General features: G+C 33.6%; 1 protein-coding gene across 5 annotated transcripts in view; it reads left to right on the forward strand.

Moving 5' to 3' along the window:
• The window catches only part of NOVA1 (NOVA alternative splicing regulator 1), a 139136-nt gene that overhangs the window by 90374 nt on the left and 21619 nt on the right, over positions 1–27143 (forward strand). For 4 of the 5 annotated variants that reach the window (XM_063160451.1, XM_063160453.1, XM_063160454.1 and 1 more), the window contains 2 exons: positions 12568–12734; positions 22866–22937. In XM_063160451.1, coding sequence (XP_063016521.1) covers positions 12568–12734; positions 22866–22937 — 239 coding nt within the window. The remainder of the gene's footprint in view (positions 1–12567; positions 12735–22865; positions 22938–27143) is intronic. The other variant, XM_063160452.1, reaches the window with a different exon arrangement.

Genomic DNA, 27143 nt, shown 5'->3' on the forward strand with positions numbered 1-27143 from the left:
AAATATAGAAAGGCTCATGTTCTGAAACTGAGCACAATGCATGTAATATTCATGATTACTAAGGCAAACAAAATACAGCATTACACCAAATGCTGCAGTAAAAAACGGTGTAGAAATTAAAAAGGTCTAAATAACTGGGTTCATTGTTATCAACAGTCCTGTGGTATATCTTTTTACTCATCTAGTTTTTGAAAACTTACATTTAATGTCATCTGCATATCTCATTATTTCATTATTCAATCTAAAATAGCAGCCATTGTTTAAGGAGTTTTTTCCTCTTTCTTGTTCAATTTTTATTGATCTATTAAATAATTTTTCTTTCCTTTGTCATGCATAAGTACCTCAGTTATTATTTGCTACCTTTTTTCCTATTGTTTCAATAATTTGGCCATATCCAGAACCCCTAGTCTGTAGTGTGTTTTCTTAGGAGTGATGCAAAAAGCTGGGAATAATTCAGAGAATTATGATTTCATAGTTTTTCCTACTTGAATATAACTGTCATGAATACAATTCAGAGTGATCTTGGTATCAGAATGTAAGTATCATGGCACATAAAAAATTCCACCATGTGTTCTGAGCAGGAAATGCAAATTCAGTAGAAGTAAATAACCATTTTCTACACTTGACCCAGTAGAGTTGCTCAGTACTCAGGAAGAATTAGAGTTGCAAGAGTTCATTTAAGGACCTTTATTTTTTATTTTATAAATATATTTCTAAGGGCACCATTTGTGAATGTAAGGAAGGTTTACCCACTTTGTTGAAAGGCAGAGTTCAAAATGTACAAATCCTAGTTTATCAAAAACCTACAAAAGGGCTAAATAGACAAATGCATAATAGTTGAATTTTGATTTTTAATTAATATATGCATATATTATTGCTTCTGAATGATGATTAGGACAATTTTAAACAACTCACTTGATTTGTTTGATCAGTCTCAGTGTTACCTTGTTTTTGTGAAACAACATTGGACCCTTTATAAACATGATTAGCATTTGACAAAGAGATGAATTTCTCTCAGATAAAAAAATTCTTATATCCATTTAAAAGATAAGCATCTTTGGATTGGAGAATGATGCTATGAAATCCTCTGCTAAAGGAGGGCTTTCCTTTTATGCCTGTGTTTGCTGCCCCCAAACAACTTTGGGAAAAGCTTCTGTCAGAGACTGCATCTTCCTACCTTAAAAAAATGCAAATCTGCAGGGGAATAGTCTTTATTGATTCCAGCTTCATGAAATTACTTGGATTTTTGGATGCTATTTTTGTTGTGATTCTGACCTTGCTTTTTCCTATGAGAAAAATAAAATTTAAAACTGCATTTTGTATCATGCAGGAATAAACAATCCATGGATTAAATGGTTTGAGAGAAGATTAAAAAAATCTAATTAGGCTGGTAAATTCTTTTTCAAATGGACAAAAACAATTTTCTTGACTTAAAAAAAAATCTCATGAATGATCAAAGAATAAGGATTCTACTGAATTTGGGTTTTCCCCCATTTCACGATGTCTTAGTCCCTCATTAAGCTATTGGACATATTTTACAATACTTCATGGTTTGTTTTTAGTGCTAAAAAAGATTTCAGAATGAATAGGAATTTCATTTCTATTTCAGAGTGGTTTATTAGTTTCGAGGAGAGAAATCTAGAATTAGATTTGGAGAAAACCAGGCAGATTTTAAAGCCTGACATAATTCTGATACACTTGGTCAATAACAGCATTAGGATAATTCTCCATGCTGGTAAAACAGAGGGTATGTTGTTATTACTAAAGCTTTTTTTCAGTCTGTGCCTTGTTCTGAGTAGGCACAAATTAAAGTTTCAGAAAAGAATATTGCTGTGTATAGCTGTGAAATGCCATCTCAAAAATTATAAGATATCAGTAGATGGTTTTTACTTTGTTTATTTTTGTTTCTGTTTGTGATTAGAAACTACTTACTGCAGCTTTTTTGTTTCTAGACTAGAGTAAATGCTTTGTGCTAGGCTCTTGCCTTGAGGAGTACACTACTTTTCATTTATAGTTGTTCATACTGGAACCTGTTTCACTTGAGAGAGCAATTTCTAATGTCCTTTGTATTTGCACCCAGAAACATATGCTAGGCATGTTTCAGATACCTGTTTTAAAAAAGGGATCAAACATGGATATGCTTATATGCAATCATTCTTCTGACCAATAATTCTTTAATTTAAAAAGTTGAGCTGTGTTTATTTTGGGATATATTTATTTTGTGTATATTTGGGTCAAAATATATGACTGACTGGTAGGTATTTTACCTTTGTAATTTGTTTGATTTGTGCCAGTTCTCCTCCTGCCATTTCTTCAACTTTTACTGTTTCCAGTCAGTTCTTCTGTAAGACAATTTAGACAGCTCCTTTTGTGTTAAGTAGTGTTAGTTAAGAGTCATTAAGCATCTTCAACTGCCAGTGCTTTGGATATACCAGTTTTAAAATTTATCTTCCCATTCCATTTATTTTCAAGTAAGACTTTTCATATTGTGAAGATTTAACTACTTTTCTCTGTTTCCTGAGACTTAAAATGCATTCTTGAAAATGCACATTGTTAGCATTTAAATTACATTCCAAATCGTACCAAGCCATCAATGCTGCACCTTTTCCACAGATTAACATTTTCTAGGCCTTCTCTCCACAAGACGCCTTATTTTTTTTTTTTTTCCCAAAAGAGATATGTGAGCATGGCTAGTGAATAATGAAGATCTGAAAGACTCCACAAGTAATTAAGATTTGAGGGCAACAAAAAGTAATTATCCATATAGGTGGCAGGTAATTTTGGGGTAAGGAAAAAAAGAATAGGCAAAGGGTTGTTAGGTCCCTCAGGCACATAAATGCTTTATGGAATTTTCACACCCTTGTTCAGCTTAACATACATTACTGCTATTCATTGGCTTGCTAATGAATGTGAAAAATTGTACTTTATTTGAATAAATGATGCCATCTGAGCCTGTCACAATAATATTAAAAAAGCGTATCAGAGTGCTACCACCTACTCTGATGCTGTTATTTCTAGGGATAAGAGATCATAAGTTTTTGTGAGCATAAATGCTCTTTAATAATCCAGCTCCTGCTGGCCAATGTGATCCTGCTGCAGGAGTCCTATCCCAAAGGCTCAAAATCCTGTAGTTCCAGATGGTATTGGACCTTTGGAAGAGTGTACTTGTTTCTTCCCTCAGCAGAATTACTGAGCTTCAACTTCTTTCCTGTAACAAGGAAGAAGTTCTGTGGCTGGAGGAAAAGGGAAGAGCAGAGGGATGGTGACTGCAGCCTCCCTCCTCCCCATCCCCAGCACGTGTACCTGCAGGGCTCCTCTGCTGCTGGCTTAGAGAAGCTTTATGAGCATACCTGGTTTAGTGTTAGAGAAGGGAATAGACTTGAAAAATTGTTGAGAGAGGGGCCATTCTTGGTACAGAATTCAGACAAGTAGTTAGCACAGATTAGGTACCATTCTTGAAGTTCACATTCCTCATTTTTAAATCTGTTTCTATCCTATAGAAAGGAGCTCTCAGGCAAATAGAGAAAGGAGACCATTTCACATGTATTTGTATCTGTAGAGAGTCTGATTTTTAGAGACGAACTTGTCTTTTGTTGTCTATTGAGGAGAAGAATTGGTGAGGTTCTTAAATCTGTAACATTTTTCTTGTGTTACTGCACAGCAGGTCCATGGAGGAGTATCTGAGCACCGGTAACTTACTCAGATTAATTAGAAATTCCAGCCCATGAGATGATTCTTGAAAAGTAGCTGTGGAAAAACTCTTATGCCTTGGAGTCCTTTGAGATGCATATTCCTTCCTTCAAATCCAATAATAAAAATAATAAACACATTGAAATCTTGTACCATTTGTATACACATTAAATTATTGCATTATTCTTTTGAATAGTTGAAAATACTCACAAAATGACTGGCCTTTAAAAAGGCTCCTGTCTGGCTCAATCAGTACTGGCAGGAGATCTTTTGTTCACTTCATCTGATTCTCATTGGTACTGAACTTCCCAGGGCCATTATATCTACCTTGGCTATTTTGAAAGTAATTTTGTACAAGAATGAAAATAGTTCAGCAAATACCTGTGAAGCAGGAATTTTTGAGTGCTTAGGAAAAAAGAATGTGTAGCTATAAAAATACAAAAAGAGCAACTGTCATCCAGTGCAAAAAGTTGTGAAAAAGTCCTATTTAGAAACAGTTCTGCCTACATAACATTTTTTACTCCTTTTTATTGTAGACATATGATATGACAAAATATTTATGAATTTATATAAATCCTCTGGTGGGCAGAAATGAATGTGACATTGTTTTTTGAGGAAAAAAAATCTCTTTATTAAACTTCCACTTACCTCTTACAACACCAAAATCATTTTACATAATGCTTTATTCCTACATCCAGGAAATGTTTTTAATGCTGCTATATTAATTATTATCACTTTAGTAAGATGAGTAATTCCTATTTATGTTGTATAAATAGGAAAACATGTTATGTTATGCGTGTATGTAGTGAGCCTTTGAGGAGCTCTCCATCTTATCTAAACTAATACTTAAAGTTTCTTGTATAATTAAGTGTGAGAACTTCATATCTTTTTGGGATGATTCCATCTAAAGGTAGATGGGATGCACTGGATGTTCATGGACATCCCTGTCTTTCTTAACCAGCTACGTTGGTTAAGGGCATAAATTCTATCTAGAAAACAAAATTTAAGGGAGATTAATGCCATTCATAGAAAAATCAGCAGGACATGCTATAGAAAGGTTACTGTCTGGTGATCAGGAAGGAACTGGGAAGACAAGGAAAGATAATTCTGACACACCAAATGTTTGAGCAGTAATCAGAAACTCTTCTTACCATATGAACTCTAAACTAGAGTCTGCTGCTGGGGAGCTATGGATTTAATTAAAAATACAGCACATAAGATCTATTATGAGCAGAACATGAATTAGACTAGCACTTAGGCATGAAAAGAGGAGGTAGGTACAAAAAGAATGTGGTTTGTGTTTATTTGGGCCTATTCTGGATGTATGCTATAATGACTGCTTCACACCAGGAGCTCATCCTGGTTTTGACAGAACACTCTTGGTCTGAAAGCAAAAGGTGTGTGTATCCTTGTCTCTCTCCTCATATTTCTGGACTACTATGCAGAATACTTCTAATGATACAGTTGCTATAACATGTTTCTTTACATTTTATTCCTACCTGGAATTATGGCTCTGTTTGCCTTGAATGCTATAGATAAAGGTGATTTCTTGCAGGATCATGACTTAATTTCAAAAGCATTCATTAGTAATAAGCATATTCTTGAAAAATCATGTTCCCCTGATTGCTGTCAGTGTTTACCTGCAATATATGGGAAAAAATATACATGCAGTCACATATATTTTAATAGAATTTCTAATCTAAAGTTTGAGTATGGCTCATTTACCTGAAGTTTGGTATTTACTTCCTCTAAACAAATAAATGTCAATGATTGTATTATGTGATTTGATTTCTTGAGCAGCTCAGCTAATCCAGAAGGATTTTCCAAAGCCTTTCACAGGCTTTTAAACTATAGAACTTGAGAAATATTTCTAAGGAGAAAAGCTCCTTGGTGATTTCAGCTCTACCACTCCAGTTACCACTCTAAATTATAAAATGTATCAGTTCCTACAATTTCTCAGAGTACATATTTTACTGTTTAAATGAGTGGGTTTTCCCCTTTGGTTGGTAATTGTCATGTAAGAGGCATTGTGAACAAAGGTTCATATTGCTATAACATAGTATAAAAGCAGTAATTGTGACGTGAACATTACTTTGCAGGAAAAAATAGTCTCACACTCTTTTGTTAATAAAAAAAATTCATTTCAGATATATTGAAAAACATTTGCTATTTATTTTCTTTCTATTCTGTGGTCCCCTTCTAAAAATATGGTCAGTTATTTTCTTTTCTCCAGAAGATATGGTCTTCTGGTAGTGTTGTGTGTGCTTGGTTTTAATGAGTTTGAAAGATTTACTTATCACTTACTTTCACATTTTCACCAAATTTCACTACTGGATTTTTAATAAATGTTTGCTTATTTAGATGGTTACTGATGGGAAAAAATGGTAACTTTTGCAATATTCCAGGCCCTGATAATCTAAAAAATACATGAATAATCAAATGCTTACATTCCATTATTATAAAGTATGACAATGGTGAGCCCATTTCCTTTTGAAAAAAAGTCAGAAGTATATTGAAGTCCATATTACCACTGTTAAGAAAAATTGAGACAGATTTCTTTTTGTTAGCAGAGAGTACCATGCAATTTGGGGCTCATCAAAACTAATGTTATTTTTTTTTAAGGAGAACATGTAAATAGCAATGATTAATCAATTTATTTTGTATTTTGTTTAAATTCTGTTTTATGTTCCCATTTTTTATTGTAAATGTTATGACAGACTCAGGTGGGTTCTGTTTGATTAAACAATAGTTCATTTGTTATAGATAATTTTACAAATAATATATTAAGACAAAAATTCCCAGGAACAAAATTATTAAAGTATAGTGCTTCTTTCCATGGTTTGAGGGCTTTTTTATTTCCAGTGCTTTTGTTATCCAGAACCATGCTTTCCCAGAGCATAGGTAGAGTATGTTCACTTTCATTGCAGCCATTTGGGCATTAATTTGTACACATCCTTTCTCTGTGAGTGTTTCTCATCTAAGTAACACTCCTACATAAAACCATAGAAAGAAAAAAAAAAAACTCTGGCCCTTTCCTTTGGTTTTGGAGACATTTACTACCTTTTGCAGTGGAATCTTTATTTTTTATTAATAACTCTTAAACAAAGAGAAGTAGTTGCAATCCTGTCTCTTACACATGACTGTAGTAATAATAATAATTCTTCATCTGTCTTTTATGTGACTAAGTTTCTGGGAGATCATCATCAAAGCTGTAGCTGATACATAACAAAACAATTTCTATTTAAGGGATTGTTTGCTTTGTAAGATGACTTATCATCTTTTCTAAACCTTTAATAGTGATGAGGTTTGAGTTTTTTTAATTTCCATGCTTTCTCTTTCATATGGGAATAATCTGTTGCTTAAGTCATGACTACGTTAAACCTAGATTCATGTAATTCAGTCTTGTGTCCAAATCACAACAGATTGTAAACTTGTTTTCATATAACTCTGAGGAATCATGCAGAATTTTTAAACTTGATCCATTTCAAGATCTGAGTTCTAGTGAAAGCTGTCACCTATTCAATCACAGTGAAACAAATTGGTATATATGTGGGTATGAATAGGTATGTGCACACATATGTGCATGGCTGTCCAGATGTCATACCTAAAAGCTTATTAACCTGAGTTCAGCTTCCTATGAATGCACTCTTATTTGTGTGAGTTTCCTAAGCAAGCAGTTCCAATGTTATTTTGTCTGGATGAAAATAAGAGCAGACCATCAATGCCCTCGAATTTCAACCAGCCCTTGTTTCCCTTTTCATTCTGGGGGGTCTGGGATCATCAGGCTTTGGTTTGAGTAGCACCTTTCTGTCAGTGAGGAATATGGGTACAGACTCTGTGTTAAGACTAGTTAATTCTCTGACAAGAAATAAGGTAAAAAGAATAGGAGATAGGAGCTGAAGGACAAAGCTGTCCAGTTGAGATTTCTGTAACATTTCACTTATCTGTGAAGTGTTACAGAAACACAGCACGTATCTCATGTCTTGCATTTAAGACTGTGCATTTTGTCTTTTATATTACAAAGGGGTTTTTTTATGTGTTATGTTGAAGACCCTGTAAGATACTTCTAATGCATTTGAATTAAAAAACATTTTTATTTTATGGCTTTCATTTTCTAAGGCTTTATCCAAATGTGCAGTGCAAGTGTTATATCCAAGGAAGAGTTTTATCAGAACTTCATGTTAAACAAGTTACTGACAGTTTTTAGTTTGCTTGGCAGCAGTGTCCGAGCACAGTCCTATTTTCCCAAGGGGTTTGCCTGATCAGTTTTTGGCTGAATCAGTCTGTGTGGTGTTCTATAGAATCCTCCTTTAACAACCAGCTGATCATGGGTCACAAGAATACATGTATGGGACATTGGGTTTAGTAGAGTGCTGTACTGGGAGTTGTCAAACAAAAAGCTTCATGTAAATGAGCAGATGAGAGACTGTAGTGCAGCTTTCACTTAGTTAAGGTTTTAGCTTTGGCTTCTCTCACAGGTTCTCACTTTTAGTATCAGAGAAATTGGCATGGTACACTGGGAAAGTACAAGGAGATTTAATTAGTGGATATATTGGGATTACCCTGGGCTGCTATTGCATTGTGCTTTTTAGGTTTTCAAATTCTCTTTAAGATTGACGTAAAAGCCCAATGTAAAGTTTATAGAGTCATATAAATGCCAGAGATTTCTGAAAGGTACCATGCATTCCCCAAAACATTTCAGCTGAGAAATGCTTCTTATTTTCCAAAGACACAGAAGCACATTTAACATTTAGTGAGCATTTCTGTGAGTACAGAAGAACTCCTACACATTGAATCAGAGTCTTCAAGTAACCATTTTAAATTTTAATGACAACCATGTATAGATGTGTGCCAGTTAAGTGCAGAAATGCAAACATCAAAAGCGTCAGGATCATTTATCCTGTTGCATCTCCTGCCATTTATTCTAATGGTTGCTTTAAAAGCTGTATCAGTTGTCCAATAAGTAAATAACATTTTCTGAGAAAAATCATGGTCTGTTGTTTGGAAGTTCTTGAAAGAATTAGTGTGGTGTGCAAGGATATTTGCCAGAAATAAAGGTTTAGGTAGTTACCTGAGGTAGGAGTCAAAATGAGTTCTTAAAGTTATTGCAAGCCTGTTTACATTTTAGTCCTAATTTATTAGGTATCAAAAGAGTCTTTTGTCTAGTTTCCTGTAAATTGTGTGATGCTTGGTAATGGTTTCACTTTTCCCTCTCCCATGGAACTGCAGAGAAAAAAGAAATATTCTATATAATGCCATGTAAAAAACAGGGCCCAAAAAATGCCTCTCTCTAAACTAAACAAAATAAACTAAAAAAAACGGATTAAGGTTTCCTTTTTACTCTGATGGTTTTACAGATAAATTTTTTTGGTGAGTGTACATGCAAGTTATTTTTGTGCAATTAGATTCTGCCTCTTATTTGATAAGAAAAAGTAAAAACCCACACATGCAAATTGAATTTGGGTTCTAATATGAGGGGAAAGAAATGACGCTGCACTTGCTGAAAAGTAATTTAATTTGAGACACTTAGGGGAAAAAATAAAAACAAAACAAAAGATTGTAGAAACTCCAGCAGCATGTTTTTAGATAGTTTTTTTTTTTTTTTTTCCAATTTATAGCTACATGCCAATTTCTACGATGGACTTTGTCATTATTGAACATAAACATTCTTTCTGGGTTTATTTAATGTATAGGGGTGATGATCACCTATTCTACATTTAGCCATTATCTTTGTCAAAATTATTCCTCTCTTGTATATGTTTTGTATTTTCAGATATAAAAGGCAGTGTTCAATACATGATCCTAACACCTAATTGAGTTGTAAATAATTTTTAGAAAGAGAATAATTTTATATTGTTTATGCTTTTAGAACATAAGTAAGGGCAGTGAGTTTTGGTAGTTTGATTTTCTTTGTCAGCTATTTCAAAAATTAGGTCTGCCTTTTAAATCCATATTTTGAAAATCATGTGAAAAAAAAATATACATACAGACAGGTGAGCTTTTGTTCACAGAAATGTGAAAAAAGGATTGGATAAAACTATTAACTGAAAATTATAAGCAGTCTGGCACTTTAATTCATACACTAGAGAGTCTAAAAGCTCTTAAAATGACGGAAATTTCACCAGTGTTAGTGATTTGTAGGTTTATTTTTGCTAAACAGGTTGGTCATGTAGCTGTCAGTTTTTCTTTTGCGTAATTCTTATTGTACTTTAGGATCTGAGTGAGAAGCTATTACAGTCTGAAGGAATATGACAACATTGCCTTAAAAAGATTAACGCAATTCAAAACTGTATAGGTATACAATTTCTCCATATTTTATAACTTCTAAATTTTTTTGTGCGTTTGGCTGATAAAGCAAATATGCAATTTCAGACTTGAACTCTGTCTGAGATGTGTTGTTGCACAGTTTTATTTTTCCATGGAGCAGTGATTTCTGCTGCTACACCCTAGTCCATACATACTGAAATGTAGCATGCTTGGTGTTACACGCAGCATATTTTTATCATGCAGCGCCTTCTAAAACAGCAGAGATTGCCAAAGACCCTTTAGCCACCGAGCAGCGTGAGGTGCAGCGCAGTCGCTGTTTGTCAGGGGTGTTTTCCATGCAGGTGTTCGTTGTTTCGGGAGCCGTCCCTGCTCTCGGGATGAGCTGGGGCTGGCCCGAAACCCGAGCCGAGCCTTGTTTGCCCGTGTTGTGTGCCGAGGCAGAGGGGAACACTTGCATTAGCTGCATTGATCAGCCCGCCGCGCATCGCAGCGTTTAGGAGACAATTAATACTGCCTTGTAAAGACTCCCCGGAGCATTTCCTTGGAGCTGGATCGCTTTGCACAGAAACCGCAGGCGGTGTTTGCAAAAGGGGAGGGAGCCAAGTAGGAAAAAGAAAAAGGGCATTAAGAAAGCTTTGTCTAGGAACCAAGTTTCATTTGCTGTGCTGGCTTTCGCTCGTGGCACTCAAACTCCCTTTTCTGAGAAAGCGTTTGGAAATGAAAATTAGCTGTGTTTTGAAGCTGATTTGTTGAAAAGATGCTGTAAGAGGTCGCAAAAATATTTGTAAAAGCTTCCTCCTGAGAAATATGCATTTGATTGGGAGACTTTTATAATTTGCAGTTAAGAGTGTAAACATTCTAATTTTAAATTAAGGATTAATAATCTGACATATTTTGGCATATTGGTTGACAGGTTTTAATTCTAATTTTAATTATTTTTAGATAACGTATTTTGATAGACAAAGAAAAAAAAGCATGTTTCTTATTCTGTCTTTTTAGCTGCAGTGCTTCTGCCAGTGTTGAATTTCAGTATTGCCTGATACTTAACATAAAAATCAGATTTTAAGTATATGTGAATATGTTATCTTAACAGCAGGCAAGGCTCTTAGTGTGCTTCTTCTTCTTTAAGTAATAAAATATTTAATATTAGAGATAGAAGCAGGTGAAGAGTATAAACTAATAAAACCTAATTTTTTTCTTGGAAATTCTGAAGGTTTCTGTACTGTTCTCTGTTGAAGTCTATGTTGCCTTCTTGTAAGGAGCATATCTTAAGATGATAAAAGCTGATAAAATTTTATGCTTTATTTAAACATAAAATTAAATGGAAAGGAATTCTATTGAGAAGGTTGCTTACCACTCTGGTACATTAATCTATGTGAGTTCCCTGCAGATTGCACAGTGGAAGTGAGGCCAACCAACATGTGGTGAATTTCAGAAATTGTTGCAAACTTGTTGATATTTGCCACATCATTGCATTGCCATTTGCATTTTCTTATGTAGAGTGAATCAATTTTATGTGAGAAAAGAATAATTTGTGACCTTATATCAATAGTGTTTACTAGGAATATATAAATGAAAAATATTATTTTATTTATTTTTGTGCTAATTCTATGGCTCAGATTTGTTATTTTGCTCCCGTTCTCCATAGTCTTGAAGCAAAATATGCACTGACATTGAAAAGAGATATGTATCTGGCTTATCTTTGCAACAAAATCAGTATTAAGGTACTACTATATTTTTAGGAATACACCAATATCTTGATAGTTCATTTTATAATTGTCTTCTGTTAATAGAACTGTTCTACTGATATTTGAAGACAACAGTGAGGTGATGAATATAAAAAAATTGTGTATATTGGAAGTGTAAAGAATATGTTTTTGAAAGTATGGATTATGTGAAATTCTAAGGCAGTTTTACTTGAGTGTGTAGGTTGTCATATGTTGGTATTCCTGTAGAATGAAATTGGAAACTACAATATTCCTTTTTAAGTTGGTTTTGAGGGGTTTGGAGAGTTTTTTTCTAACTCCTGTCAGATCCTGTTTTTCAAGTCAAAACTGATTTTCTGGAACCTATTTAAGGGGTTTGATATGTGGAATACAGAACATGGATTGTTTCAGTGAAGTGTTCTAATCTTACCATTCGGATTGGTACTGAAAGGTTTTATATTTGTTTAGTCATATAAAATCATCTAAAAGCAGTCTCATCACAAAAAAAAAGAATCAAGGAACTATTTTTCAACAGTTCTGCATCCATCTTCAGCCATCTTGTAGATGTTTTTAAATAAGAAATCATTAGATAAGAACTGGTGTTGATTTTCTGTAGCACAAACAGAACAATTTCATTTTGGAAGAGGGTTATGAGTATTCTGACTGATGTTAACCAGGCTGACTTGGAAAGTTAGTGATTGTGGGATCTACACCGATAGCTGTTTACAATGCCTTCACATCATCAGTATGTTATCTTTCAGAAATCTGTCATGTGTACTTTTAGGGAGGTATTTTTCATTGGTTTGGCAGCATTGCCTTTGAGTGCCATCTTTGTGCCCTAGCTGAAGCAGTCTGTGGCACCTTGAGGAATCCTCAGCATTCAGATGCCTTTTGGTATTTGCAGGTACAACGGAGCGGGTGTGTCTGATCCAGGGAACGGTGGAAGCACTAAATGCAGTTCATGGCTTCATCGCAGAGAAGATTCGAGAAATGCCTCAGAACGTGGCCAAGACAGAGCCTGTCAGCATCCTACAGCCTCAGACCACTGTTAATCCAGACCGCATCAAACAAGTGAGTTTTTGCTTGGGAATAGAGAGTCACAGCAGCTCCTTACAAGTCTTAAAGCTTTAGTGCTGGAAGGGGTAAACATAACATGTTCTTTAAGATAATGTTACTTTAGATTTTATTAACTTGCTGGTACTCTTTTTTTTTCCTTGTACTTACATGTTCCATGTTTCTCAGCAGTTCTTTTAGACAGTATTTTATAAATTCCAACGCCATGCTCTAATGTGTTTTTTTCATAAACTTTTTTTTATTGTACAAGCTGATAATAGACCTCTAGGTCTCAGTTAAAAATTGCTGAATTTTAATCTTAAATGGTGAACCCTCTGTAAATCTTAAGTGTTACTAAAAATCACATATTAACTGATTGTTCTCTTCATTTATGTATATAAATAAAAGAAAAAAGTTAACTTCTTTTTTAGGCCCTAAATAAGGTAATTTAAAATCTTGCCTGTAAGAACTTGAAAACCTAAGGATAATTTACTTGGGAAGTTTTTTACAATTTCATTTTTTGTAATTTTTGGGCATCTTTTTGCCTATTTTTTACTGGCTTCATTCAAAATCTTTGGCTACTGCGAAACTTATTTGCAAACTATTATTGCCCCAGTTCTTTATTCTTTGATTTTCAATAAAAATTTTAATTTTTAAAAAATTTGCTCTGTAAGGAGAATGGGAAATATGCATCATACAGGATTTAAAGTTATTAGTGAAATTTTTTCTTGTCTCTCTGTCCTGTAGAGGAAAGATTTTAGTTTCTCATCTATCCTATGTGGGAAAAGATTGTTTTGTCCTTCTATGCTAGTAAGGTTCAGTTTTCCTATAATTTGGTAACTGTGTGCAATTATTTTACTTTGTATACAGTGACTTACACAGAATGCTTATATAAAGATGTTTTTGAGCAGGATGAGTTTGCAACAGACTGCTTTGGATGGATGAAACTATGCATAAACAATTTATATGATTTCTAATACTTACAAGTACTTTTTTTTCCGTATGCAGTAATTTTGCATACAAATTACTCTAGATAATTGATAATAAAATACAAAAAGGAAAGCCCCCAATTTTATAAGATTAGTTTCTCAATTACTAGAGATGAAAATTATTATGCCCGAAAGATAAAGATCTGAAATTGATCTATATTTTGAGTGACTTTTCTGCTGATAAAATATTGGCTTTTATGCCAATATTTCTTATTTCAGTGGGAAATGAGTGTTTTCTATTACAATAAAAAGTGGTTTTCCCCTTTTGAAATGAAATGAAGCTAGTTTTTTAGGTAAGTCAGTAAGATCCTGAGAAACTAGAGTACAGAGCTCTTTAGTGAAATGCCTAAATAATTACTCTCTTGTGTCTGAAGATGATATATACTGTTGTCCACACATTTCTTCAGCAAATGTATTTGCAAAGTTGTTGAGGTTGTTTTTCTTTTATTTTGGGGGCTTGTTTTTTGATTGGTTGGTTGGTTTGGTTGTTTGTTTAGTTTTTGCTGGTTTTTTTTTCTTTTTAAATTTTTTTCCTCTTTTTTGAAAATTTGTTTAGTTTGGGGTTTGTTGTTTTGAAATGTTAAGTTCACTTAAATTCTGGAGGGATGGATTAGTGAATGCAGTCACTACTAATGAAGCTAAGACAGACTAAAAGTACCATGTATACTAGCTTTGCATCTTAAAATATAAATATAATACTTGTATACATACAGGTGCATAATATAACATCAAATATTTGGGGATATGCATGTGCATATGTTAAGCAATTTTAACTACAATGAATTGCTTAAATTCTCTTTTAATGAGGCAATATCTGTTCATGATAAATTAATGCACTATAAATATTGACTCAATCTAAAATTGACTCAAACCTAAAATCCATTATTTTTACCAAGAGATGAAATTGTTAGCTTAGTTCTTAGGTAGAATTTGGAGTGAATTAATCTGTTCTTCAGTGTCAGAGTATACTGTACCTTAATGAAAGATATAATACCTTGAATTAAAAATTTAAGTGAATAATATTTTATAACAGGCTGCCGTGATTTAGAACTCTAGCATTCTTATTTTCTTGAGAGTATGAATAAATTAAAATTATTAGTAAAATTTTAATACTAGTAATTTTGATTTTTTTTAAAATAAGCTTTATTCTTTGTAATTTCTTCCTTTATGCAAAATTTTACATTATTATTCTCATCTCGGAATGTTACCCAAGAACACTGGCACACAAAGTATTACATTGCAGATTGAAGAAAATTTAAAGTTGATCAACTTTCATTTAGGAACTCTGAAAATGTTTCAGTCAAAAAGAAGATGTAGTTATCTCCCCATGAATAAAGATTCCAGTTGTTGAAGTCTTGCAAAGCCACTCACATCTGTATGAGCATGCAGCTCCCATTTCTCTGTTGTAATTTCTCTGTTTTGGGCTGCTTTATCAACATTCACCCCAGGGAAGGGAGCCAAGAAAGAAAATTTCTGGTTATAGATTCAATGAAGACAGACAGTAGGTAAGACCTTTGCTGACTACTTGAACTTCAGCACTTTCTGTCTTCTGGAAAGGCACGGGACACAGAGGGGCTGACTCTGGCCTGGCATCTCTCCTTGCTAATGGAAATCACTGTCTGAACCTTCTGTCCCTTTAGCTTCAGCTTTTTCAGCTGCAGAAGATTTGAAAGCAAATCAATGCGCTTCCTTTTGAGCCTTCTCCAGCTTGTTTTTTTGTCTCTCCTAATCCTTTGGATTTATCAGTAGATACCAGGGAGTTCTCTCCTCCAAGTAGCTCTGATAGATGTTTAATTGAAAAATGTTTGTATCTTCTATATCTACACAACATAGACAATCTCCATGGATGTCAACCATCTGCTATTTCTATAAGTATCATTAAACAACAACCAGCTGGTTCCTGTGCCCTTTTTCTTTCCAGAAACTGCTATGAGCATTTAGCCTCCTTTTTCTCTTTATAAATAAGTGTCATACAAACTCTTTCAAACCATATCGTAGCTTACAAAAACATGTTTTCATGAGACATCATGAGTCTGAGCTGTTTAGTCTTTGTAGTCAGCATCCGAAGCTTTAAATTTCACCTCTAAATTAATAGCAAGTCTTATGTACAATGGAAAAGACTGCTTAAATTGATTTTATCACCTACTTCAGAAACTATTACAACTTTTCTGTAGGCTAGTTGAATTTTTCTTCCAGCTTTCAGTTAGTAGATAGCAGATGTTGTAGCAGCCTGTCCAGGAAGCACGTGAAACAGAGATGGCCATTGCTGAACTGTGCATTTATGGAAGGAAAGAGGACCTATCTAAAAGATAATTGTGTTTTAAGCAGGACTTTGCACTGTTGGCATTCTGAGATCCCTTCCTACCTGAATGATTCTTTGATTCTATGAAATGTGTGGGTCTTTTAAAACATAAAGAATTAGAATTTCCTCCTCATAAATCAAGGAAGAAAACTTTATTGTATAAATAAACTTTCATGTATAGAATGTCCAATTAAAGCTTTCACTGGAACCAGTTTCACTTCAGCTTTTTCGATAGATAATTAATGTCTCATGAGTTAGACTCCTGTTTATTAATCATGGTCCCAGTTATTTTATTCAAACCCTACAAAAGTTATTGTCTGAACTCAGATCTGTAATTTCATGTTCCTCTTTTGAAAACAACTGCTTTTACACCAGAAATGTTCATCAACAACAAAAGTAAAAACTTAATAATTTTTAAATAAAAAAAATTTCTTTCAAATGCTTATATAGAACCTGAATTTAAGAATACACAGCTAAAAATATTGGCTTAAATGGAGTAGAGGGTTGTTGGTTTGGATTATGAGTTCTTCAGACTATAAAGACTCAGTAGACTTCATAGAATCATGGAATGGTTTTAGTTGGAAGGCAAATTAAAGATCGTCTAGATCCAACCCCTTTGCCAGGAACACTAGACCAGGTTGCCTTATCAAACCTGAACAGTTCCAAGTATGGATCATCCACAGATTATCTGGTCAACCTCTTCCAGTGCCTCACCACCATCACAGTAAGGCTTCCCCCTAATATCTAATCTAGATCTACCTGTTCCAGTTTGAAAACCTCATCCCTTGTCCAGTCACTACTCTACCTGATAAAAAGTCTGTCCCCATCTTTCCCATGGGCCCCCTTTAAGTGACGAAAGTCAGCTCTACAGTCTCCAAGAAGCTTTCCTGTCTCTAGAATAAACAATGCCAATTCTCTCAGCCTGTCTTCATAGGAGAGGTGCATCCAGTCACTGATCATCTTTGTGGACCTATTCTGGATCTTCTCCACCACATCCAGGTCTCTCCTATCTCAAGAGTCCCAGAGGTAGGTGCAGCCCTGCAGGCAGGGTCTCATCAGAGCAGAGGGACAGAATCACTTCTCATCCTCATAGAACACACTTCTTCTAGTGCAGCCTAGGGTGCAGTTTGCTCTCTGGCCTGCATGGGCACATTGCTGGATTGTATTCAGTTCTTAATCCACCAATATGCTCAGATTGTTCCTTCCTGAAGAAACTTTCATTGGTTGCTTAAAAAGCCTATGTGTTCTGAGAAGCCTTTCTTTTCTTTATCATCTGTTGAAGAAAAAAGTCTGTCACCTAGTAAATCCTACTAAACTGTGGAATGAGAAAATTAAAGTTTTCATTTAAACAAAAAATAAGTAGCTTCATCGATAACAGTATCTTTTCATCTAGTTAAAAACTTCTCATGAACATTTTTCACTTGTGAACAGAGCTGAAAAATCACACCAGCTATCATTCTGCAATGTATAGTAAGATGTGCAGAGGTCTTCACAAGTTGCAAGAACTAAAAAAAGCTATTTAGTTCTGTATGTTGAATCCAATGGCAAAAGTTTACTATTCCATAAAAATATATGTACTTTATCCTGTCCCTCATGTGGTTAATTCTGCTTGCAGATTGTTAGTTTTATTTTCTGTTTTATTTCAGCGGTGTTGAATACCATCTCAATATTTATGCAAAACTTTGTCTATGAATGTAGTGAAGTTAGTAGCTGTTTATTAACTCTTCTGTGCTTCAAAGTGGAATGAGAATAGAATATTTTGTTGAGGGATGAACAGCAGCATTCAACTTCACATAAATTTTCAGTAGTGTTTTGGTTCTTCAGAAAATTCTTAAGTTCTCTTATATACCTTCTGTTGGCTTTGCAGTTTTGGTGTATCTTTCTGTATTCCAAAGTATCCCAGAATGAAGAGGTAACTGTCTCTTCTAGATTGCACCTTAAACCTGTATTTTGTAGGATTTCTCATGACTGTGCCTCGTTATCTACTTGTGTTTACTGTTATTTCTATGTAACAGCACCAGATCTTGTAGTAGTTCTATGTTACTGTGACAAGTTTAGATGAAGGAGGAGGTCCTCGTTCTTTTTTGTGCCTTTTACTGTAATAGTAATTCTAAATTGTTCCTTTCATCCAGAGTTGCTCTGGTAATCCAAATGGAACCTGCTGGTTTTCTTCAAGCTTCTTATCCCTTCTTGTCTTAGACAAAACATGAGATAATCTTTCTTCATGATCATACTTAACCATACTTATTTCCTTTCTCAAAGTCAGGTTCCCAAGAGTTCATAAATACACGTGAGTTACCTCTTAGTCTTTTTGAATTTCCCTATGCTCTGTCTCTTCTTCCACTCAAAAGCAAAATCCAATGCAAAGAGACTGAAATATAATCAAAATTTATTTTATTTGTTCTTTACAGAAATGAAAAGGTAGGAAAAAACATAAGTCACTGAAGTTATCAAAGTAGCCTTTTTACAGTCTGAATTGTAAGCAAATTGCTAATCCTTGATTATTTCTTTAGCCAAATTATATTTTTTGAAACGTGTTATATATTTATATAGTCATCTCCAAGATAAGAATCTTTTGGCAGAGTTACAGATTAAAAGAGATCACAGCAGATGTGAAGAAGACTCTGTTTAGCAAGACAGCAGTCTTTTATCTCTGATAGTGTTGAAAGTCTAGTAAGTTAGTAAGTTGTGCAGTGGGGCCTCAGAGTCCTCTCTGTTTCTCATTTTAACTGCAGAAGGTCTTAAACTGTTTAATACAATTTTTTCAAAGATAAAACCTTTTCCTAAAGTGCATTAAAATATTGACTTAAGCAAAGTAGTTTTATCACAGTAATTTCAGTGATTAAAACCACTAATATTAATATATGCAGGACCGAACCTCAGTATTAGGTTATCTTAATAGTTATGTATTGCAGGTAATGTTGTTGCCAAGATCTCCTTTGTTTGGCAAGCTTTGTAGTGAGAAACTAGAAAATGGTAAGCTGTAAATACAGTCACCTTCACATTTAAATTATGTTCTTTCTATGCTTTCATGTCTGTAAACCTGTTTCAAATAATATTTTCTGCCTTTTCTTTCTAGTCGTAAATATATAAATAAACTAGTAAGTACTGACAGTTAATTCTCTCAGTACAATTTTAAAATTTATTAATTTATTACCCATGGTGTAAGTAAGTATTGAAGTTTCTGTAGTGTAAAAATTTATGTAAGGGTGTCATAGTAATCCAGAGAGGACTCAGAGACCTTTTGAAACACCATGCAGATGGACTGTATGTAATCATTATTGCCATGGTGCAGCTATATCTTAACTTTATTAATCAAAAAATATAAGGAATGTAAGTGTGGTGATTTGACCGTATTTCTGCACACCCTTTAGTTTATTGTACTCCCTGAGAGAAGTCTCTCACAGTACAGTCAGTGCTTGGGCACAAAGTAGTAGTATTTTCTTGGACTTTCTGAAGATGCTACACCTCAAATATGATTAAAACAGAATTTTATTTCTAAAATTAGGCTCCTTTTAAAATATTTAAAATCTTTATTCTCAAATACATGTTCTAGAAGGGTAAAGTCAGAACAAAAATACTGTAACCATTATTGTATCATAGGTAGTAGGAAAGGTAATAGTATTTAAGAAAACAGAGAACTTTAATTTCATCATGGCTTAGATTATACTATTCAAGAAACACCTTAAAAAACACTCTGCAAGTTTTAGAAGTGGTGTGTGGTAGAAATTCTAACTTTTATTTCTATAACATCAGTAGTCAACCTGCAATTTCAGGAAATCCTCAATTACTGTATGGAAGTAGCAGATTCAAAAATTGAAATTTTTAATGTAAATTCATCTTACAATTTCTAACCTGTTTATACATCTCATTGTCAGAAACCTAACTACTAAATTTGAGTGCTTGCCTAATGCAAAAGATTTGCCAATTTTAAAGCGTTCTATGCTGCATAATAAGTCAGAATATTGATCTCAATCCAACTTTCTAATTTAAGGAGCAATTTTGCTGAAAAGTTTCTGCAAAGCAATTGAGACTGTATTATATTTAACAGCCAGTGAAAATTCAATACAAACTCCAAATGCCTGTTTCTGGTGGGGGCTTTTTAATGTTTGAAAAACCACTCTGTTATTTTGACATGAGAAAAATAAATAGGTGTATCTTCAGAATTATAGGGAGGCTTGAAAAGACACTAATTATTACAAAATAGTGTCAATAATTTTATATATATATATATATATATATATATATATATATATGTGTTCATGTATGTGTGTATATACATATATATATAGATATAAAAGTAGTTATGTCAATCAAGCCTCAAATACAAACAACTTGATATACAAAGGAAAAAAACACCAAGTAAACAAGACAAAAAATAATTATTTTCAGTATTTAGCCTTTTTTTAATAAAAGGTACTTCTCATAGTCGATTCTTGTACATTAATACAGTCTTTGCTTTTAAATTTATTAATCTGTTTTTTCCATTGTATTTTAAGCAGGCTTTTGCTCAAATAAATAATGAAATGCTTCTACATAGTAGATGTTATAGTTCAACAGCCACCTGAAATTATTATCCTCACTCCTTTTTTCATCATGGCTATATATTTCTGTGCTTTAGGAAGATTGATATTAATTGAAAATTGAGATGTTTCCAGTTTCTTAAATCATCTGCGGTATCAGTGATTGTCATTATCCAGTGTTGAAGTGTTCTACATATTTCCCTATAAATCCTCTAGTTAAGTTTGATAACGACTGTGAAGAACCAACTATTTTTCCTTTTAATAAGCAACCTAGCATACCAAAACAGCATACAGTACCATATGTGCTGGTTAACTGTGGTGTTGACAACACAAATTATCAGTTTTCTGAAACATTTTAGTTATGTTAGAATTTCTTTTTTTCTTTTGGAGATTTCAGGATGGAAGTTTAATACTTAGCTATAATAAAGAAAACCTATTGGGACAATAAACAATTCTTCATTCTTTTTGGTTGGGAATTTTGTTTTGTTTTGGGTATTTTTTTTTGTAATTTTTTCCTGTTTTGCCTTAAATGATAAAAATCAGTTCATTGCAATTTCAGACTTTGGTAAGAGAAATACTGCATCATCTCACTAAATCAGAAGTATAATTCTATACCTGAACAAGCTTAGCTGTGTACCACTGTGGAATCAGACACATCTGTTGCTAAATAATTCTAGCCCCTCACAAATGGACCCCTCGTGATGGTCCCATGTTTGGTACTTTAAGACATGGGAGAATCCTTTATAATTCCTTTGATTTTTACAATGTGGGGTGCCTGCTGAGCAACAGCAGCTTGCCAACTACATATTTTTTATAAGGTCCTATACATGATAGTATTTTCTACATAACCATCGTGAAAGAGTCCCAGTTGATGCTTAAACTGCTTTTATTTGGTTTTATTGCTTTACAATGAGTAACAAGTTGGAAGCACAAAATAGAGACCTGTTTCTTAAGGTTTTATTTTTCCTGTTTTGACTGCCTGTTTATGTACAAACTATGAAAAATGGATCTTCATACTGTTTAACATACATCTAAAATATTTGTGTGTGCATATGTACAAGCCCGTATTTTGCTAATACACAACTTTATGCATTCACAGTGTCCCAGCTTTCTCATATGCATTAAGAGTTTTAGTGCAAAAGTATGTATACCTATTTTATGAGGGACTGTCAATGATTGTAAGTAACAGAAATGCTGAAAGTGTGAAATTTTGCTTTATTTATTTCTAAATAGTTTTGGTTAGTAATTATATGAGCATATGATAAATTCCATTGTATAGCACTTTAACACTTATTTCTTGACATAAAAATAGTGTAATATTTGATATAATATTTATATATTGCAAAGATGTCACAAAGATGCTTTGAATAAGTATTGTATGTTATGTTTTGAAAATTGGAATTCTACTTTTTTACTACATTTATAAAAAGAATAGAAGAGTTCTTCTGTCACGATCTAATACTTTTAAGAGAAATGTGTATATAAAATTTTTAAACAGAGCAGTGCTTTTTTAATATGTTCAAGAATTAATGTTAAGCATTTGTATATTATTTAGAAAAGATGATCAATAAATGTGACTCTTAATTCTTTTTTGTGTTTATTTTGAACACAGAAGTCTAATAAGGTGTTGACCTTTGCTCAACTAAATGAACGTTTTTAAGACTAATCATAAATATTTTGTAGTTATTTGTTATGAAGGTATTAGTTGCATGTTCATCCATCACGAGATTGATGCTTACATTTTTTCACCTGCTTCTAAATTTAAAAAGATCAATGAATGTTTTAGCAGTTAGAATATAGCCAGAAACGCAGTAGCTTCAGCGTAACTGTTGTATGGTATGGAATACAGTTTGCTGGCTATAAGTCCTTTCTGTACAATGGTGCTTTATAAAGTGCCAGAGTAAATGTCTCTTAACTTCTTTCAGACATTGGCCCTGTTTGTTCATAGACTGATAACTGTTTCTAGTGTGCTCATTGAACTTGCTGGAATTTTTGTTTACTTATAGTCTTCATTTTCCCCAAGAGGAGGAGAGAGGAAAGAATATATTCCTCACGTGGTCAGCATATTTTTGAGTATTTATGTGAGTTCACCATCTTGATTTCAAGTCATGAATTTGTTTTTACATGCATAAGCATGCATATTTACATGCATTATTTATCCAATTGACTTTAAATTCCATTAAGTTCCAATGAGTAGGAGAAAGATTTTTGTCTTAGGCATTTTTTATTTCTTTTAATTTTCTAGTTATGTTATTTTGTTGGTTTATTTATTTTTTTAACTGTTCAGTCTAAGGCTTGTAAAGGTTGATTTGCTCCTGAACTGCTTTGTTCCCAGACATTGCCATCTTCCCCAACTACCACCAAGTCCTCTCCATCTGATCCCATGACCACCTCCAGAGCCAATCAGGTACAGTATCATCCTACCATCTACACCATACTTTTCACGGGTGACAGCTTGCAAACTGGAGAAAAAGATATGGTGGGTTAAGGATTTATTCGTTCATTCACATATATACACCCATAACCATAGATATCTAACTCTTGTTAGAAATTGGTAAAGTAAATGGAAAGTATTTTGCTTCTTATAATTTATTTTGGTGGGCTTTGTTAAAATCTCTGATGAAATGATCTTTTAAAATAGTTGGGTTGCTTTTTTTCCCCCATTTGATAAAAGGCAAGGATACAAAACTGGTGTGTTTGTAGACAGAGTAACTCTTGGGTTATATATGTTTGTGTATATATGCACACACGTATTTACTTCCTTGATCAGTTTTAAATTATAATAGAATTACCCTTAAACCCATGCTTAAATAGCTGGAATTCAACCCAGCAATGGCAAACAGACTTCCTTATTGCTGAATTTTGAAATGTGTCTGTGGACAGTAACATAGGGGCATTATTTAAATAAAAAAGTAGTTTAAATGAGAATTTATTGATGAAGAATGAAGTAAAATTAAATCTCTCTGAAAACTTTCTAAACATATCTAAGTAAGTTTAATTCATAACATATTTTTAAATGCATAAACTGTCCTTTTAGCAGCATGTCAATTCTACTAATTTATTTTTATTTTAACTGGAAAAGTCCGTGTCCAGTTGATTGTGTCCACAAGCTATTATATTACCTTCATCTTCCCTATAAAAACTGTAAAAAATTGCTACATACCATGCTTTTTAGAACTTCTTCATGCTTAAAAATAACTTATTTATTTTGATGTACTGCTAAATTTAATGTATTTTGTGTTCGAATAATGTAAGTATTTAGTATATGCTAAGCATTCCCACAGTCTGTTTCATTTAGCTGAATGTTGCTATTAGATCTTGCATAAATAACATCAAATATGAGAAAAGTTTACTTCACAAGCTAATTTTCCCTGAAAGTTAACACTGTTATTAATTACTAATTCTCTGATATTTTTTTAACTGCTTAGAACTTGCTGGTGTATGAACAAACAATTTCACATGAACAGAAGCATATTAAAGCATTATACCTTTGATCAACACATGACATTTATTGAAGGAGGTGTCAAATACAGAAAGTAATAGAATTTAGGAAGAAATTGTATAGATAGAGGAACTAATAAGAAAAATATAGGTTGTGATATCCTTGACTTCAACTTGAAAGCCTTCTTCATCAGCCTGCTTCCATTCCAGCAACAGTTACTTGGCTTCATCATCATAAAATGACAAAGATGAAATCTTTGCCAACACCTAGGGATGTTTTATTATGAGCTCTGTTCAGCTTTTATTCTCTCTCTCTTAATTTTAGTATTTTATTTTAATTAGAAGTTTTTGAAAATGAGTGTAGGGGTTGTTTTTTAACAGGTTCTTACTATCTTTCTTTCACACTTTTCTTTAAATTATAAGTATATCCTGATGATCATTATTCAGAGAAAAAGGAAGAGGTGCTTTTATTTACAGGATGTACAATTTGAGCATATTAATTAGCATAAGAGAAGCACCTACTTTGCATCTCTTCTGTGAATTTTATATTATTAGAATTATAGTGTAGTGTATAAACTTTAAATGACCTTTCGATAGCTAAAAATACTTATAGAAAGTTGTTCTATGAGAATATTGTCAAGTAATGTAGCTAAATTCACAAGCCAAATGACATGTATGCTTTGTGTCCTGTCTGTATTCCAAATTACATATTTTAATGCATTTTATTCATAACCTGTGTTCAATTCAGTTTTCATACAAGTAATCAAGACCTTTTTTGAACAGCATTGGAACTCTATATATGAAGAAGAGTAATGAGTTCCTTAATTGACTTTTGGAACTGCTTTTATTATTAACTATTGAAACTTGTACAGGTTTATGATTATTTTATCCCTTCTCGTATTTTCTAGTGATTTCTAGCCATTCCAGCAAGCAGCACAAAGCACATGATAAGGCAATTAAGGCCTTTCTGTTCATTCTGGTGATAAGTGACATCACTGGCAATTGTTCCCAGGCTGTAGTGGTGATTAGCATTCAGCACCAGGGTATCCACAAGTATCTGCACTGCGGCTGTCACATGGAAATAGGTTCCGACACAATCACCTCAAACCTATCTGCAGCCGCATGAACACCCATCAGGAGAGTATGAGAGAACAGTAGTAAATGTTTGTTTTGATATATGGCTGTGTGAGATGGCTCTCAGTAGAAAAATAACCATTCAGGTAGGAATTTTCTCACAAGATGGTATGTTATGATAACACGAGAGAGCTGAGTTAACTGGATGGATGTCAGGAAAGTCAGAGTTAAGATGTAAGATGAATTCACAGCACGCTCTGTTGTGTGCATAAGGTAGCATATTAGGCTTAAGATCATTCCATGTTATGTAATGTTTTACTCATGAGATGATGATATTTTGTGTTAAAGATTAGAAAGGTGATTAAGCAAACTTTAAACAATACTTCATGCTGGGTTGCTGTTGAAGTGAGATTTTTAAGCTGGGTTGGAGGACTCCCCCATAAGTCATTGCGATTAGAGAATTGTCGAGTCTGTGCTTTGATGAGAACAGCTGATATGAGCCTTGTGCTACACAAGCGTGTCAGTTGTGTTCCCCTGACAGAGTCTGAGCAATTTCTAGACATGCTTTTTAATACAAGAAGAAAATAGCACTGCCAACAGAGGTCAGAGGAAGCTAGGCAGGAAATCTGGCTTGTATTAGATCTTCCTTTTAATGACTCACTTTGCCTCCATTCAGATGAGGTCATAACTCCTTTGTATGGCAGTTTCAGCTTTTGATGAATTGTTTTTGGAAAAATCCAGTGTTCGTGAACTACTTGTTTTATGATTCTCAAGGAGAAGATAGTCTCTGAAAATGCCTTATCTAGTGGAAGAGAAGTTTCTTTAGAACTGTCGTGTTTTGCATTTTACTGAGTTGCCTTGAGTGCAACAGAAACCTCTTCACTGGAAACACACACAAATGTGTTTCTCTTCAGTTCTTTGTTCCAGGAAGTTCTACATCTGCCAATATTATTCTTGTAAATGTCTTGTTTTTTCAGTGGAACTTCCTTGGACCTTCATTCACATTAAAAATCCATACTCTGCAAAGTTCTCAAGGAAGAAGGAACCAAAGAGGCAATAGAATTAGAGGCAGTAGAGTGTCCAATAACTTTTTTTCCCTCTCCTGTCTGCCTATTGCTGAAACTAACTCAATCTTCTATACTTTTAGACTAAAAGCTTCCATGTTACACCCTCATGAGCTTGGTCAGCTCTGTTTATAGCCAAACACTGATAGACCTATAGCTACCATGGTGAAACTGTTCTGCTGATGCCCCTGGAGCTGGTGGAATATAGTTTTACCTTTATTTACCAGGAGGAGGAAATCAATTTCACTTCTCCAAAGTACACTTCAAGAGGTAATTTCATCTCTAAAGTGATAAATAATTCACTAAACATCATATAGAGCATGCTTGCTTTTCCTCTGTAGAACCCAGTAAAGGTACAAGTTTTAATTGTTTTAACAATTGACTTTAGATAGACTAGTATTTCTGTACTTAAACTGTTTACATATTTTTATTCATTCACAAGATTATTTTTTTCTTTTTATCTGCCTGCGTAACTGATGTTACTCTTAATTTTAGAGGGAGAAACACACAAATATAAGTTTTTATTTCTCCTTTGCCTATTTGATGTATACCTGTAAAGGACAATTGCATGTCTCCTTCTCCAGTTTTCCCTTTCTCCATGAAATTGGTATCACTGCTGACTTTTGCTAATGGCTTAAGAGAATAAAAGAGCCAAAACACACATTCATACTTACTAGTGAGTCAGGAGAGTAATGGGTTGGAGTTCTTTTTCCTTGCCTTACAATTTAGATAGGCTTAAGCTTAGCAATAGAATAGCATTTATCATAGCAAACTTTGAGTCATTAACTTACTATATAAACCTTTTATTTTTACTTTTTTAAAAGCACTATTTTTTCCCATGGCATTTTTATTTTACACAATTATACCTTCATTTTGGCTGCTTTGTTATTGCAAAATATGCAAAACCTGAAAATTTTATCATTTAGTACAATGTAATATAAAGTTTTTGGAGTGCAGATAGGTATAGATTTTGTTCATTCAGTCCTCAGTTTTGCTTTTTTTGTTTCAGCATTTCTTTCTCATCTTGTTGCTGC

The sequence above is a fragment of the Melospiza melodia genome, chromosome 6 (assembly GCF_035770615.1).
Source record: "Melospiza melodia melodia isolate bMelMel2 chromosome 6, bMelMel2.pri, whole genome shotgun sequence".
Lineage (NCBI taxonomy): Eukaryota > Metazoa > Chordata > Aves > Passeriformes > Passerellidae > Melospiza > Melospiza melodia.